The sequence below is a fragment of the Daktulosphaira vitifoliae genome, unplaced genomic scaffold (genome assembly GCF_025091365.1).
Source record: "Daktulosphaira vitifoliae isolate Bord-2020 unplaced genomic scaffold, ASM2509136v1 Scaffold_3, whole genome shotgun sequence".
NCBI classification, from domain to species: Eukaryota; Metazoa; Arthropoda; class Insecta; order Hemiptera; family Phylloxeridae; genus Daktulosphaira; species Daktulosphaira vitifoliae.
In genome coordinates, this window is record NW_026099574.1 from 17,453,114 (window position 1) to 17,471,674 (window position 18,561).

At 26.2% G+C, this 18,561-nt stretch overlaps 3 protein-coding genes across 3 annotated transcripts; 2 read left to right on the forward strand and 1 right to left on the reverse strand.

Moving 5' to 3' along the window:
- The first annotated feature begins 563 nt into the window (after positions 1-563).
- LOC126901268 (isoaspartyl peptidase/L-asparaginase) lies at positions 564-2,442 on the forward strand. The gene is made up of 4 exons (XM_050677651.1): positions 564-1,416; positions 1,471-1,696; positions 1,756-1,988; positions 2,097-2,442. The coding sequence occupies exons 1-4, from the start codon at positions 1,146-1,148 to the stop codon at positions 2,297-2,299; spliced, it is 933 nt and encodes a 310-aa protein (XP_050533608.1). The 5' UTR covers positions 564-1,145; the 3' UTR covers positions 2,300-2,442.
- A 7,822-nt stretch (positions 2,443-10,264) lies between these two features.
- LOC126900706 (FH2 domain-containing protein 1-like) lies at positions 10,265-12,765 on the reverse strand. The gene is made up of 2 exons (XM_050676617.1): positions 11,521-12,765; positions 10,265-11,219 (listed from the first exon to the last, which is right to left on the reverse strand). The coding sequence occupies exons 1-2, from the start codon at positions 12,565-12,567 to the stop codon at positions 10,554-10,556; spliced, it is 1,713 nt and encodes a 570-aa protein (XP_050532574.1). The 5' UTR covers positions 12,568-12,765; the 3' UTR covers positions 10,265-10,553.
- A 4,986-nt stretch (positions 12,766-17,751) lies between these two features.
- On the forward strand, positions 17,752-18,123 carry LOC126902063 (uncharacterized). The gene has a single exon (XM_050679086.1). The coding sequence runs from the start codon at positions 17,752-17,754 to the stop codon at positions 18,121-18,123; it is 372 nt and encodes a 123-aa protein (XP_050535043.1).
- Positions 18,124-18,561: the final 438 nt, after the last annotated feature.

An 18,561-nucleotide genomic window follows, 5' to 3' on the forward strand; every position in this document is an offset into this window, starting at 1 on the left:
TTTTATCCATTTCAAACTCTTGGTACATTAAAGTGTACTCATTTTTTTATCGACAGTCGTAAATTTGTAATAAATAAGGTACTTTCGACACCAATAGATACTAAATGATGTAAGCAACGAAACTAAAATAAAATTTAAAAAATAGAATTACCCTGATAATCATTTTTTAGCCTATCTTGTGTGACCACATTACTAAAAAATTGGTTTTTAGTTATTTTAAAATCTCTTTCCTCGCCTTTATCGCAACTAGTTGGTGTCGGCCACCCTTATCCTAAACTTTCACTTGACACAATCTAGGCACACATTATCTGTCCTCATATCGCACTCAATATCATCTCTCCACTCTTTTTTGGTCTTCCTTTACCTCTTACTTGGACATTAATTTCAATAACTGTTCTTACAACTTCCGTTGTTAGTTATTTTAACTAAAAAATGAAAAGTCTGATGTGAAAGAATTTTCCATTGTTCGATTTTTAATTAAATAATTTTTGACTTATCAAAAAGTGTGAAAAATATACATCGCATATCAATTTCATTTGTTCTTCAAAAAATTAGTTTGTCATATTTTTGAGCGTTGTCTGCCTTATTATTTCACTTTTAATATACAACTAATGTTTTTTTTCTAGTACATATTTAAGGACATATTGTAAACATGTGAACTTGCACGTGCTTATAACTCAAAAACGTTAAGTTATCTGTATTATATAAGAATTGTAACTACTACAATGTTAACAATTTAAATACACTTCAGTATGTTACTGAAGTGATTGAATACTTATCATAAATGATAATGTTGTGTACTGTTAAATATTTGTTCTGAATGATTAATAGCAAGAAACAGATAAAATAGACAATTACAAGCATTTTCCTTTAGTACTATTGTATTAATATTCATGGACTAATATTGAAATGTAAAATTCAGATAAGTAATCTAATAATGTGAATTATAGCATTATAATTTATCAGTGGGTTATGTAATATTTATAATTTTATGTACTATTACATGTTAATTTAAATAAATCTAAAAATCAAATATATTAAATTTCATGTTTATACTAGTGAGTGTTCATAATAGTTTCTTAATAACTCGTTCAAGTTGCAAACGTATTTAATTATTTTATTTATGAAATAAAGTTTTAAGTATAATGTTTAAAGAACCTATCATTGTAATTCACGGTGGAGCTGGAAATATTCCTGATAACCGAGATCAACCTAAATTTGATGGCATGTTAACTGCAATAAGAAAAGCACATTCTGTCTACACAGATACATTATCAATTATTGATACATGTCAAGCAGCTGTAGAAAGTATGGAAGATAACGAAGCATTTAATGCAGGTCGAGGATCTGTGTTAAATCTAAAAGGAGAGATAGAAATGGAAGCATTAATAATGGAAGGCAAAAATATGAATGCTGGTAAGAATTTATTGAATTCTAATAAATAAAAAACTAATCATTAAATTTTTGCAGGTAGTGTCACTGGTGTTAGAAACATAGCACATCCAATTGCATTAGCAAGAAAAGTTATGGATAATACACCACACGTTTTTCTTATGGGTCAAAGCGCAAATGAGTTTGCTACTAAAATGAAATTTGAAACGGTCAGTGATGATTACTTAATGACAGATGCAGCTAAAATAGCATTAGAAAATTTTTTAAAAATGGGTGGTTCACCTGTCACTACTGAAATTGGACAGTAAGGGTTTATCTGAAAGTTGAAGTTATAAATGAATTACTCTTTATATGCTATTAAAGTGGAGGAGTTGGTACAGTTGGTGCCATTGGTATGAACGTTGATGGACACATGATATCTTGTACATCAACTGGAGGTATAACTGGAAAAATGGCTGGAAGAGTTGGTGATACTCCTGTTCCTGGAGCTGGAGGTTACTGTGACAATGCAGTTGGTACTGTCTCAACAACTGGTCACGGTGACAGTATAATGCGTTATTGTTTGGCTCAACGTATCATGACTAATTTAGAACAAGGCAAGATATTTTTATATTTATTAATTGTTACAATATTTGAGTTATTCATTTTATATGTTTTTTAAATTTCAAGTTTGTGTAATTATATTAAATGATAAATTTTTAAAGGTGTTGAACCAAATTTAGCTGTTCAAAACGAGTGTGAAAAATTATCTACACGTATAGGTGGTAGTGCAGGTGCTATAGCTATATCAAAAGAAGGTACTATTGGGATTGGTTTTTCATCTGAAAAGATGGCTTGGGCATACTTAGAAAAAGGAATGATTCATTATGGTATTAAAAAAGGACAACATTTTACAATTGGATTATAAAGTGTTTCCAAATTTATTTATTTTAAGTTTAATTTAAATACATTATGATATAATAAATAGATCAATTTCAAAAATTAAAACAAATTTTATATTATTATGTTCTTAATTAAAAATTGTATTAAAATCCCTGGTTTTTGCATTCATTAACATTTTTTTTATTCATTAACAAATATAACTAGGAAATTCCCGTAGAAAGGGATCAGTATGCTTCCATGTTACCTCAGCCAGTTGTAAAAAGCAAATAGTGAGGCTATTTCAGGTCTACATATGAAGTAAAAATTTCTTAAAATAAATGAAAGAATAGCTGGCTTTAGTAGCTAAAAGGATGTCAGCTTAAATTTCTCAGATGGTAACACCCCTAATTAACTAGCAAACAATTTAATTAGTCAAAAATTAAAAGTTAAATTGAATTTTTTTTTTATTTTTATTTCCTTTAGATAATATTTTTTAATATATCAATAACAAATAATTTTTTGTTTATCCCTTTTCCCTTATAAAGATGTCAGCTTTATTTTTTCAAATGACAACATACAAAATGAACTAGCTTATTTAATGGTTGGGTCGCGGCACAGTGGGGACTTGGCATAGTTGGGTTCAATATAGATGATATCTGACAGTGATTAAAATCACTAACCTAAAAAACACTTCCATGAAAATCTGTAGATAATGTTTAATTTAAAAAAATTGGTGGATTATTCCAAGAGCTACATGATCAATTTCCTTATTTATATTCTGGTTACAAATTTTATGATTTATAAGTGTAATATATTTATAATATATAAAAGGAAAGGGTCCGATTAAAATAAAAGTATGTTGCATAAAAGAAGAATATAAATAGTACTTATCTCAAAAAAATTATAATGATCTATACATTTTTCAAAAATGTATAGCATTATAAAATTAAAAATATAAAAATGAATTTTTTTACAAAAATGGTAACTTTTTTATTAACTTTGATATCAATTTTCACCATAAAAACAAAATAAAGTCCGAATTTTTTTTTCTATAATAAATTATATTACATAAGCTTTAATTTAAAATATATATAAAAGTGTCAGTATTTCCGGACACAATTTCAAAAGTTAAGTTGAATGAGTTCTATTTTTTATATGAATTTTTAAGATTGAACTTCTCTGTATTAAGGGAAGTGATACGATTTTAAAAAAAGTATGTCTAATGAAAGAGACATATAAATAGTATTTCTCATAAGAAAATTGTATTAATCTGTACATTTTTTTCAATAAATTATAGGAATATAAAATTAGAAATGTAAAATATAAAATCGAGAATTTTAACACAAAAATAGCATTCGGTAACTATTTTCAAAGTGAAGACAAAATAAAGTCCGAACATTTTTTTTTCCATAATAAAGTATATTACATTATCATTAATTTAAGATATGTATAAAAGTGTCAGAGTATCCGGAACATTTTCAAAGTAAAGTTGAAAAAATTAATTTTTTTTAAAAAAGTTGTCATTTGGAATCACCCCTGTAGGCAGGTAAAGGGTCAGATTTACAAAAAAAATATACAAAATGATAGGTAAATATCTTGCGTATCAAAAAAAAATTATATTGATTTGATCGTTTTTAAAAAAATTATGGCAGTTTTAAGTAAAAAAAAATGTCGAAAATTAACGATATTTAAATTTGTAATTTGGAGATATTTCCCATTTACATAGAACAAGGGAAACTTTTTCAATTTCAAAGGGTAATTTCTTCGACTAGATATGATTTGTAATTTTTTGACATATCGTTAAAAGAAATCGGTTCGGTGAAAACTGAAAAAAAGTGGTAATAGACAAAAAGAAATAAAAAAACCCAGCACATTGGGATCGTGGCATATTTGGGTCCAGTATAGATGATAATTATGAAAAATTATGTAGATGTGTTGATTTTTCAAAAAGTTATGGAAGTATTAAGAAAAAAAAGTGAAAAAATTTCGAAAATTAGCGATTTTTAAATTTGTAATTTTTTTGGATATTTCCCCCATTTGCGGGGAACGAGGGAATTTTTTTCAATTTTTAAGGGTAATGTCTTCAACTAGATATGATTTGTAATCTTTTGACGTATTTTTGAAAGAAATCGGTCCAGTGAGAGCTGAGAAAAAGTGGCAACAGACATAAAAAAAAAAAAAAACACATCATAGTAAAATTAATACCTTCTCCGCTTCGCATCGAAGCTAAAAACACATCATAGTAAATTAATACCTTCTCAGCTTCGCATTGAAGTTAAAACTTAATAAATGTCAAAAGAGGGATATAATCATTATTATTTAATTTTTTTATATTCTACTTACTTTTGTGTTCTACAGAGTCTCATAATTGTTGAGTGAATACGTTTATTTTAGTCTGGTTCAAAATATTTATTAGTTGGTAGATCTTATATTATTTGATATTTATTTAGAGAATGTATTATTTATATACATTTTATTGATTATTATTGCAGTTCAGAAAATTTATATGTGTATATATAAATTATTGTTTAACTTTTATAGTAAATTGATTGTACCAAAGTGGTAATATTATTTTATTTATTTGTATATTTTTAATACATCTCTGTAATAACTGCTAATCTAATCATTTTTTATTCATAGTTTAATTACATCTATTACCTGTCTCACACACCCTCTTGTTTCCTGCAGACAATCTCTTCGGCTCAAGTAAGGTCGTGTATGAGCAGACGATACTACCTATGTATATAGTCCACTCATTCCTTATAAGAATTTACAGGTGCCGAGGTGAGCGACATAAGTTTGGTAGCCCCCCGCCCAAACATTATCTCCTAAACTAATTAATTAGGGGTGTTGTTATTACCTTATAACTTATAAGGTATATAGATGAATATAAAAAACTTAATGATTGATAAATTGAGAGAAACATTGAACTAAAAGAAACAAATCAAAAATTCTTAATATTTTCATTTTTCGATTAATTAAGTGTTCCATGATAAATAAGTTATTCTATATTATTCTATTTATAAAAAGAAGCATAATATATTAGTACTGTAACATAACAAAATTGTTAAATGTTTGAATAAGGTTTAGTTAAATGAAAAAGACAATTAATAGCTCAATTATAATCTAATATTTATGTAGTGGTACATACCCAATCCATATACTAAAATACTGGTAACTCAATTAATACTAATATTAAAGTTGTTATCAAATCATCAACATTTTAGGTAAAACAAGAGCTAAAAATAGCTGATTTGAAATTTTAAAATAAAAAATTTTTAGTTTTATTAAAGAAGAATAAAAAATAAACGGTAGCACAGTAGGGTCGTGGTACAGTATAGACGTGGCATAGTTGGTACAAGTATAGATGATATCTGACAATGATTAAAATCACTATCATAAGAAACGCTTCGATGCAAATCTGTAGATAGTGATCAATTATTTCAAAAGCAACAATAACTCTTATTCCCTTAATTTTATGCCGATTTGTTATTTGATTTAATATTATAATATGTAAATAAATAATAATTATAGTAATTAAATTTAGTATAAAATTGATTTTCAATAATTTAATATTGTAATTTTTAAAGAAATATTATAAAAATAATGAAGTAGTTGTATAGTTCTTTACTTTAAACGCGTATAAAAATTTAAAGGGCTTGATGCAATAATTAAAAAAAAAAAAATTTTGTTACTTATAATAAAGTTATAATTTTTATACACTGGACAAGGAACTTAAATAAGGAACTTTCATCAAAAACAAAAGTATACTTTTCTAAATCAACTTTTCGAGATGTTTTCAAATGTGCAATTAGAATTTTTCTATCACTTCTAAATTTTAATATTAATAATATTATTAAAAAATAAGTATTTACAAATACAAAAATATTAAGAACAATAAAAAAGTTGTTTTAAATTAATACTGATTTTAATTATTAATTGGTTAAAAATAAGGAAAATGACATATTTAACCTATTTTTTTAATCCTTTAAAGTTGATTTTTGTGAAAGTTTATAATAAAAAAAAATTTATTTATTACCATAACTTTTAGCTCAATTTGCAAATTTGAAATTGACATCATTAAATTTGAAATTCTATGAGAATTAAAAAAATTGTTTTATTAAGATTAATATGCAGTCCGGAAATTTTATAATTACTATTTATAATAAATTTATCAGAAAAGCTCAATATTTTTTTTTCCTTTTTATCGTAATAGATAACTTAAATAGAAATAATAGTAATAATTTCCTAGTAACTTTTGGTGTTTAAAAAGATTCTACATTTGAAATATGAACTGAATTAAATTTAATGATTTATTTTAACTAAAATAATTAATCAAAATAAAGTTGTTAAAAAAATCTAAAAATTCATTGTTATTTCAGGATAAACTAACAATAATTTTTCATAGAAGTGATATATATAGCAACATGTTGTCAAAATATTTAGAATATTATAGTCTAATAGTAGCACACACAAATAGAGAAAAAAATGATTAAATTACACAGTAAAATGATTAAATTTTGTAATTGAAACCTATCATATCGAACTTGATTCATTCGTCAATAAATACTTTGAAAACATTATAAATGAATGATTTTAATTGTCTGTATGGAGAACATGGGATAAGTAACTGTTTAAATGATAAATTAGAATTTTGTTTCAATTTTTGAGGGTAATATCTCCAACTAGATACAAATTGTAATCATTTGACGTATCGTTGAAAAAAGTAGGTCAAGTTAGAGCAGAGAAAATAAATGATAGTCACAAAAAAATATCTTCTCAGCTTTGCATCGAAGCTAAAACTTAAAATATAGTAAAATAATTTTAATATGAATAAAAAATTTCTTCTTGCGAGCGGCGACTACAGTGATGGGATCCTTGATCTATATTGAAGTTATTGAATCTAAATGAGATAAAAATCAAAGCAGTTGAAAATTTATTATAACTTTATTATTCTAACTAAAAGAATTAAGAAAAAATGCAAGAAGTTCATTGCCATACGCGGGTTGGAACCTTATACCCCCAACGCGTATAATACAAATTTTATCGACTTGGCAACCGTACGTCACTACCATCGGCTAAAAAAATAGCTATTTAAGCTAGTTTAAATTTCAAAGTTATATTTCTCGACTACAAAATAGCAAAAAAATTTAAATAAGTTTAACTTTCTATGCTATATCAGTTTTATTTATCTAATATTTATGAAAATCTGTGTACTGCCCTTGTCAAGTATTTTAAAATAAAATAAAATACAAAACCCAGAATTTTAACACAAAAATAGCAAATTTTTGAATACGGTAGTCATTTTTACCGTGAAGACAAATCCAGAGGTCACATTTTTTTTTTTAAATTAAAGTATATTATATAAGCTTTAATTTAAGATATATATAAAAGTGTCAGTATTTCCGGAATACTTTCAAAAATTAAATTGAAAATATCGTAGTAACAATACGCATGTTTAAAGTTTTGACCCCCCTTGTTAAAGGGGTATGATCCGATTTACAAAAAAAGCGTGCCAGATGAAAGGGGTATATAAATATTTATTATAAAAAAATAATAATATTGATCCATACATTTTTCCAAAAGTTATATAAAATATAAATTAAATAATATAACATATAAAATCGAGATTTTTTTCACGGAAATCGTACGTTTTTCTTTAACTTTGATGTCCGTTTTCACCACGAAGACAAGTCCAGAGGTCAAATTTTTTTTTTTCAAATTAAAGTATATTACATAAGCTTTAATTTAAGATATATATAAAAGTGTCAGTCTTTCCGGAACATTTTCAAAAGTTAAGTTGAAAAAGTTCTACTTTCTATACGCATTTTAAAAGGTTTGCACCCCCCCTGTATAAAGGGAAATGGTCCGATTTTAAAAAAAAGTATGTCGAATGAAAGAAGTATATATAAAGTATTTATCATTAAAGAATAAAGTTGATTCATGCATTTTTTAAAAAGTTATAGCAACATAATGTTAAAAAATGTAAAATATAATATCAAGAATTTTTTCACAAAAATAGCATATTTTTGCATACGGTAGTCATTTTCACCATGAAGACAAGTCCAGAGGACAAATTTTCTTTTTTCAAAATAAAGTATATTACATAAGCTTTAATTTAAGATATATATAAAAGTGTCAGTCTTTTCGGAACATTTTCAAAAGTTAAGCTAAAAATGTTCTACTTTCTATACGCATTTTTAAAGGTTCGAACCCCCCCCTGTATAAAGGGAAATGATCCGATTTAAAAAAAAGTATGTCGAATGAAAGAGGTATATATAAAGTATTTATTATTAAATAATAGAATTGATTCATGCATTTTTTAAAAAGTTATAGCATCATAATATTAAAAAATGTAAAATATAATATCAAGAATTTTTTCACAAAAATAGCATATTTTTGCATACGGTAGTCATTTTCACCATGAAGACAAGTCCAGAGGTCAAATTTTTTTTTTTCAAATTAAAGTATATTACATTAGCTTTAATTTAAGGTATATATAAAAGTGTCAGTCTTTCCGAAACATTTTCAAAAGTTAAGTTGAAAAAGTTCCCATTTTGAAACTCTTCCTGTGGGCTGTTAAAGGGTCAGATGTTCACAAAAATATATAAAATGATAGGTAAATATCTAAGGTATCTATAAAAAAAAAATTGTATTGATTCGGTCATTTTTAAAAAAGTTATGGCAATTTTAAGTAAAAAAAATTGAAAAAATGTCGAAAATTAGCGATTTTTAAATTTGTAATTTTTTGGGGGATTTCCCTCGTTTACGGGGAACGAGGGAATTTTTTTTCAAATTTTGATGGTAATGTCTTCGACTAGATACGATTTGTGATCTTTTGACATATCTTTCATCAAAATTGGTCCAGCGAGAGCGAGATTGAGTGTATACAGACAAAAAAAAAAAACACATCATAGTAAAATTAATACATTCTCAGCTTCGCATCAAAGCTAAAATGTATTGATTTTAAGTTTTATTAAATTATTAATCACTATTAGCGATTGTATGGATGATTTCGATTAGAACTGCTAATACCGATAAATACCACGAGTATTATATTAAATAAATTATATTAAATTTTAAAAGTTGGAAATAAATATTAAAATGTATTCGAAACAACTAATATATAAAAATAACATATTAAATACGATTAAATAAGGTATTACTATATTTAATAATTATTTATTTATATGATTTGCCTAAAAAAGAGAAAACGGTGGTTTAAATTGATTAAGAATATAATAATCATTTATCATAGTGATTTTGGTGAAATTAATAGTTGTTTATTTACTAGGGTAATTACAGTATAAATAATATTATTTATTTATTAATCATTTGATTTGCTTGTTCGTATATAAATAGAGTAAAATTTAAATTGCATTTAGTTTGTATTTAATCTTTATATAAAAGAAATTTCTTAATTAAATAACTTCTTTATTGTTTACACAATACATATATTTATGTTTTGGTGAAATATTATTTGTTATAGTCAACAAAATGACCACTTTTTAACAAAAAATTTACTTTTTCAACTTAAATTTTGAAAGTGTTCCGGAAAGTCTGACACTTTTATATTTATCTTAAATTAAAGCTAATGTAATTTACTTTATTATGCGAAAAAAAAATTTCGGACTTTATTTTATCTTCACGGTGAAAATGGCTACCGAATGCTATTATTGTGTGAAAATTCTCGATTTTATTTTTTACATTTTTAACTTTATAATGCTATGACATATTTTTTTATGAGAAATAATATTTTTTAATAATTCCTTTTTCATTCGACATACTTTATCTTAATTAGGATATTAATAATGAACTAGCAGAGCTTTTGGAATAATCCACCAATTTTTTAAAATTAAACACTATCTAAAGATTTGCATCGAAGCGTTTTTTTTTATAGTGATTTTAATTACTGTCAGATATCATTATACTTGTACCAACTATGCCACGTCACCACTGTGCCGCGACCCCCCTGAGCTGGGTTTTTTAATATTGTTACTCACAGTAAAAAGTTAAATTTGATATAGATTTGAAAGACACAGTATTTCATTAATTGTAACCAAAATATTAACAATAATTTTTTTTATTCGCAATACGAAAATATACATAAAAACATTCATAAGTATAAGGAAAATTGAGTAAAAACCAAAATAGAAAAATAAAATACATGAGTGCATAACAAATATTTCAAAAAAAAAAAATTAAATCGTAATAAGTGAAATATTTAATCAGGAAAATAAAAATATAAATTATACAGGAAAAAAATGTTCAAATTACATTTTTCATAAGTAGGGATTGATTCAATGAATGCTTTTTAACGAAAAAGAACCTTTTTTAATTTGGTTCATAAGCAATTCTCTATTACTAAGTTGCTTGTCCTCGAATCTGGAATGTGTATTTTTATTAAAATTGGTATCAACAGACTTGCATGCAATACCGTTCTTTTCATCATTGTTAACATTTGATTCAGTATGAGCTTTTTTGTTTTCATTTTCTTTAATAATAATATGAATTTGTTCAAAAAATTTATCGAGTATAGAGAAACATTCTTCCACATTAAAAGATTTCGTGTTCTCGCCAAAATGAGAAGCTAAATTTGTTATAAGATCTACCGTTGTTTTAAAATTATCATTAAGTACATCAATATCCTTATCTGCTTGACAGATAAACTCTATTAGATGTTTTTTAATAACTTGAGAATAGTTCTCTTGTGCCAGTGTAGATTTAAAGTTTTTTATATGGCGAGAACGATTACGAAGCTCAGCTTCCAAACATTCAAATGAAGTTTTTGACAGTTTGTTCAATGATGAACGCAAATTCAAAAAACTAAAAGTATTATTTGTACATTTTTCAGCCATTTCTACAGCCAAGTGGACGAAGGTAACATTTGGCTTGTTAGACCGAGTACCTATCAGTTTAGGCAAACTACCCAACGTGAAACCGTTTGCTTCACCAGCATAACTTCCCTAACATAATCATGTTTTAATTAATAACTTATTTATTTAATTTTTCAGCATAAATACAATATTACATATTTTTTTAATTTTGTAGTTTCGATTAATAATAATTAATAAATAATAAAATAAGCATGAATAATAAAATACATGAACGAGAAAATATTAAACAACTTTGTGTATACTAATAAACTGGTGTATTTTTTTTATATATGCCGTTTGAGTATAAAATTAATACGACATACTAATGCGTATTGATTTCATACTTAAATGATTCTTATTATAGAGACATAAAAATATCATTCACACTTACTGCGTTCAATTTATTGCCTAAATGTAATACAACGGACAAAAATTGTGTCAACGATTTGTCATTAATTAATGTGGAACAGGTTTGTTGATAATTTTTTAATGTCTCAAGAGATTCCGAATATATGAAAGGCCACTCTTCCTTTAACATCGTAAGGTCGATTTTCAATTGATAATACGGAATTTCGTTAAGCTTAACACAAAACTGTTCCGCCTTGCCAAGTGTCATAATGTCTCCGCTGAATTTTTCAATAGCCTTTAAGTCAGCGCTTATGGGCAATATTCTTTTTACCGCTTCTAATTTTTCAATAGCAATCATACTTCCATCCTCTAAACACTTGAAAAATTCTTCAGGCTTTGATTTTAATTGTTTTAACATTATGTTAATCGCGAGACTTCTCTTAGAGTCTAAAACGTTGGTCGCAGTAGATTTAAGTTTAGCGTTTTGAATAGGCGATGTATTGGATCGCGGTTTTTCACCAAACAACTCTACAATATCTTGACATTCAATTGCAAGATGCAGAGGTTCCAACGTCGACCACAAAGAATTTTCAATATTTTGGTTGTTAACTTTAGTCCAGTTGATTGTTTTTGTTTTAACGACCGTGGGTTTGATTGAGGATGTGCGACTTGTAGATGTACATCCTGATATCATTGAGGGAGGTGTTGGAATAGAGGACGGTATCGATGGAGGAGACATTATTGGCACAGGAGCTGGGGCATGATGTTCTGTGTTGACTGATGGAAGTGGTGGTGAGCTAATTTTCGACGTACAAGTCGACGGTAATGTTGTGGGACACGAATTCAAAGTGAGTTTTTCTCCGGATAATTGATTTTCGTGATCCTCTGGCAACGATACAGGTTCTAACTTTTTTAATGTAAGTTTTTTTCGTCTGACTGATTTACTTACTTGAGAATTTTGTAGTGGGTTTGGCGAAGCTTCCAAAAACACGTATACAAAAATGAAAGCTTTAATGTACACGTTCGAAGTACAAAAATATACTACGAACGATAATACTAATAAATAAAAATGGTCTTTTTGGATCAACATTTTCACAAAGACAAAGTGTTGTAACCTTTTAGGCTCCGTAGGTGATGAATTGAAAATATTCAGAAAAATTTTTATAGTCAAAAACACAGAGATGTTGTTTTAAACGTTAAAACTTACGAATTTTTCAACTCGAGTGACGATAAAATCTTTTGTTTATTACGTCGTTGCATGAATTATCGTTTCCATAGTAAATATTTTGACCAGTATAAATTAAATATAGTAAAAATTAGTTATTTATGATGCAACATATACAATTTAATTTTTTAACTTCCGTTAAATCAAAATTATAATTACTTTTAGTCTAAGTAAAACATTAATATTTTAATTCAATTTAGTTTTGATTTGAAGTAACATTTTTTACTTAAAAATAAAGATTCTCTATGATAGAAGCGTAGAACTTTTTGGTTATATTAATTACCCTATCCTTTAAAAAAAACATATTTTTATTACATTCAAGTAAATTGTGTGCATGAAACAAATAATGGACTCCTTTGTTTAAAATATTTATATTTTATTGATTTAATTACGGTATTTTTAAATTGTCATTAAAAAAATCTTTAAATTTATTGAGTGAGGTTTTATTTTAAAAGAAAAATTATTATTTTAATTCATTTCAGCGTTATTACTAAGTAATACGCTAGGCATAATAACAATGATTCAATTTCATTAAAGCATGGAACGTTTTTTTTCTGAGTGTATTTAAAATAAATAATTTAATCTTTAATAGTTCATACTCAAAAGTTCATAATTTTTTAAACTTAGAATCATTAAGAATAATAATTATTCTTTTTTGAAAAAAATAAAAGTATATATTTAAGACAATTGTAAACCTAACGGAATTTTAAATGGTTTATAATTTAAAAAATGATTCTTGATTATAATGAGATAATGTTGTGATGATTTAACTATATTAAAACAACTTCAATATAATTAATTGTAATTAAGCTGACTTTATTATTAATAATTTAATACCTAGCATGATAACCTAAATTTTAATTAAGTAAAACAAATTTTTAGAGGTTATTAAACCAGTTCCGAAACGAATTACCCGGTAGTAAAAACAAAGAAAAACATTAAAAAAATTTAAAATAAATCAGCTCTTCCATCCAATTCCACTGATGAGATTAAACAAAAAATAAAATTAAAGGTATATATATATATATATATATATATATATATATATATTTATAAAATAAAATTTAAATGACCTAAAACGAATTTAGATTCACTAAAATATTTGGGGGTACTAAAAGTAAAAAGTAAAGGGGACAACGATCTTTTGCCCAAAAATTTAGCAAAATTACATGCATTGTTATATAAAAATTATTTTTTGAAGAAGGGTATTAAATATATCCCTCCAGAAAAATTCAACACCCTNTTTTTTTAAGAGTAATCGAATGGTTTATGATAAACCCGTCACTCTTATAAATAAGGTGATTCTTTTAATATAAGACATTCAATATTCCTTAAAAAAAGAAATTATGTTAAGAAAATTATTTTTAAAATATTCTTTTTATATATTTCTTGATTTATTAATTACTAAGTATTTTATACATAGGCGAGGTTATGTTATTCTTATCATTACTCATAATTTTGCCTCAATCTTCCCACCAATATATAAAAATATTCATAACTTATGAAAGACTAATTCAAAATTGGTATCGGTCTGTCATTTTCTTAGTTGGATTATTTTCTAACATTTTAACTAATAAAATATGTATGTTGCAATAAAAAAAGTTGATACTCTTAAAAGGAATAAAGGATAGATTTAAAAATTATTCAACCACTTATTCAACAAAAAAATAAATAAAAATCAACAAAGCCTGAATTTATATTTCAGCATTTTTATTATTTTAGAAGAAATCTTATCATCAATGATAAATCAATCACTGTGTATATATATTTCTTAATATTTATAATTTAATATGTAGAATAATAACTTAGTAATTAATTTTTTCTGACGGTTAAAAAAATAGTTTGAATATTTTGACGTTTTACATTTTATTATTCCGTAATTCGTGTAATTAATCAATAATTTGTACATAAATTATTGATTAGTTAAGCTAATCACGCATATATACTTAGCTTAAAAGTTCCTACATTCTATTACAAGTTTTCTACAATCGCCTATTTTTATTGCATTTTTAATTTGTAGTTTAATTGGTCACATATTACATTCCAAGATAATTAAAAATTAAAAATTTCTGTTTTATTGAAAATAATTTTATTCACCTTAATTAACATTTAAATTAATTGCTTCGAAATTCGTATAATAAACAGTCAATAGTTTGATTTTAAAATTTTATTTAGTTTGTTGAGCGTTTAGAAAAGGTTAAGGAAAAGCCAAAGTTAGATTGTAAAGAAAAGGATCCATTAGCCATTGCCATGTTACGACGTTCAAATATGTTGTCAAGTTGTTTCAGTTCTTTTGATTCGTCTTGTGACTCGTTACAAGATAAATGGGATTAATAAAAAAAAAAACTAAAAATATTTTTAAAATAATAACGTAAATGTAATATGAGTCAAGAAATGTGTATAATTTTCAGTATTTTTCCTTGGTAACTTAAAATTATTATTATCTAATTATTGATATCTGTATTATTTAACATAAGTTAACTTCAGATGCAATAGAATAATGAATACATTTGTTATACACGAATAAATTTTTTTTTTCATTTATTTTTTATAAACTTAAAGGAATTTCTATAAAAAGAATTATATATGTTATGGTAAAAACCCTTTTTTTTAAATAAAGATTGCGGCGCAAACAACTATTTTTTGAAAATGCCATAACCATAAAAAATGAATCAAATAAAAATTTTTTTTTTTATACATACATTCGTAAATATTTCCGGTTTTATGGTAAAATATTACATCTATTCCACCTAATCTAACCACTCGTTGAAGTTTACGATCATTCGGCTACAAACGTTTCCGTAAATTTCACTCATCACTCGTTTAATTTCCGTTTTAACAAGTTCAACAATAGTACGTTTGTTAACATTTACATGTGACTTATTATATCTTCATAAAAAAAAGTCTAAAAGTATCAGATTACAAGATCTAAGGGGTTAACCATGTTCGCTGTGGAGTGATATCACACGATCATTGAATTTTTCACGCTGCAAAGACATTATCTCATAGGCTTTGTAACAGGTTGTCCCATCTTATTGAAACTAATGTTGATAAACATGAATTCCTCCCACTACAAGTATTTTTAAAGTTGACTAAAGCTGATCAACTTTGGTTGATGGTTCTGGCATTCGTTTCAAAATTGATACATTTGTGCTGTACCTCTAGTAAATATCAAAAACGCGTTTCTGTTATCTTTTTCTCAAAAAAAAGATAATCATTGATTATTAATTAATTGTTGTGCAAAACTAATTTTTCTTTTTTATCAGTATTGCTTTAAGTATAGTATTTTATTTAAAATACGTTAATATATAGTTGTATTTTGAAGTTATTCAAATCTGGAGTTTTTTTAAATAAATAATTATCTTTTATTTTGAGTATACTTACATTATAAAGATATGATTGTAGTCACAAAAAAGATAATGTTACAATAGATAGGCAGTTATTGGTTTAATACTAAATTTGGTAGTTTGAATTTTGCTTAAATGTTAGATTTATCAATAGCGCTACATTTTTATGTACAAGACCAGTGGCGTAGATACAATTATTTTCTGGAGGGGGTTTATTTCATATTAAATTTTTGACTAATTAATATTTAAAGATGTATTTTTTTATTTAAAATTAATTGATAAATTAACAAAATGTAAAAAAATAATATTAAATCGTACCTCTACTTTATTTATAAATGATTTTTTTTTATTCTGGGGGGGTTTAAACCCTCCCTGTATCTACGCCACTTTACAAAACTAATAAAAACCGCGTTAAGTAAAATAAAAAATATTGCGCATTAATTTCATTAGAAAAAATTGTTACTTTTAAATTTTATACAAATAAATGAGATACACATATCTCGTGGGTGTGTTCAAACTACTAATAATCTTATGATATAATAAATAAATCAATTTCAAAGATTAAAATAAATTTTTAATTATTATGTTCTAAATTGAAATTGTGCTAAAATCCCCGATTTTTGAGTTATAACAGTATTTTCATTAACAAATATAACTAGGAAATTCCTGTAGAAAGGGATCAGTATGCTTCCACGATACCTCGCCAGTTGTAAAAAAACAAATAGTGAGGCTGTTTCAGGTCTACAGATGAAGTAAAACTTTCTTAAAATAAAGGAATGAATGGCTGACTTTGGTAGGTAGAAGGGTGTAAACTTTATTTTTTCAAATGACAATATACAAAATTAACTAGCTTATTTCATAAAAAAAATGACTGATCGATAACAACATTTGGCCCAGTATTTCGGAAGTTATTAACAATTTAAAATAATGACAGGAGATGAAAAGTGGATGCTAATATTTTTATAACTAAATATTTCTCGACCGTACTCTTCCTCTCGCCTAGATATAAATATATTATCTGTTATAATATAATAGCCTGGGATAAAAAATTTAAATTATATTATATATTTAATACATACCCAATATTACCTAAATGCAAGGGAGTTAAGGGATGCTCGAACTGATTGAATAGTGTTTGCTCAACAAGTAGCATTTGCATCAAAATACGCCAATTTAAAAACTATAAGAATAGTGTCAGTGAAAAGACGTCTAAAAATTTTGCGACCATTTGTGGATGATAAAGGACTCATACGTGTGGCAAGTCGGCTGACATATTCAATATTTCCATGTAACTCAAAGTATCCCATTATACTTCCATCAAATGGTAAAGTAGTTCTTTGAATACTGACATAAACAGCTGTTCCACATCGGACCTCAAGGATTACTCGCTCATATGCACGAGTCTTTTGGCCTCTTCATGGCATATCGACTGCACGAAGTGTGGTTCATAACTGTGTCATGTGTTTTCGGTTCAAGCCAAATTTTAGTGCTTCACTCATGGCACCATTACCTCGTCAATGTGTTACTATCGATCAACCATTCAGTACACCTGGTGTTAACTTTTGTGGCACCATAGCAATCAAAAGTGGTATTAATTAAAGCATATATTTCAGATTTCATTCGTTTTGCTACTTGAGCTGTCCATTTTGAGGTAGTTAGTTCTTTGATAACTGATGTTTTCATTACAGCTTTACATCGCTTCATGTCGCGTCGTGGTTTTTGTACTAATTTGTATAGCGATAATGGTACAAACGTCACTGGAGCAGACGCTAAGTTGAAGAAGTATTTTAAACAAGTCAGTGATCAACAATCGGTGGACGAGTACTTGGCAGAAAAAGGTGTCATGTGGTATTTCATCCATCCGTCGGCTACCCATTTCAGTGGTTTTTGGGAAGTAGAAGTCAAGTCACATCTATACAATGTCATCAAAGGCGCTCTATTAAAATTCGAAGAATTATCCATAATGATGCGTAGAATTGAAGTCATCCTAATCTCTAAGCCGTTAATCGCTGTATCGAATGATCCTACAGACTATGAAGCACTTATACCAGGTCATTTTTTAATTGGTAGTTAAGTTACTACACTAATTGAACCGAACTTTTTTTTAAACTTAATTATTTAATTAAGCGCTAATTGTTTATTAGTGAAGTTTATATATTTCATTAGTTTTAAGTGAGTTTTAGGTGTCACAGCTGGCCAGTGAGCACACACAATTTGCGAGTTACTGTAGCAATTTTCATTTATTTTGAGTATTTTTTTTAACAAAAAGCATTATAAACACTTGTTGAATTTTACATTAATACATTTATCACAAAAAGAAAGAATTGAGTTTTATATTATTATTTAAAAAATCTATGTATTTACAACTAATCATTATTATATGAGTGTCAAAAGAGGGATATAATCTATTCTATTTCAGCCGGGTTCAAAATATTTATTGGTTAGTAGATCTTATTTTATTTGTTATTTATTTAGACAATATATTGTTTACATACATTTTACTGATTATTTC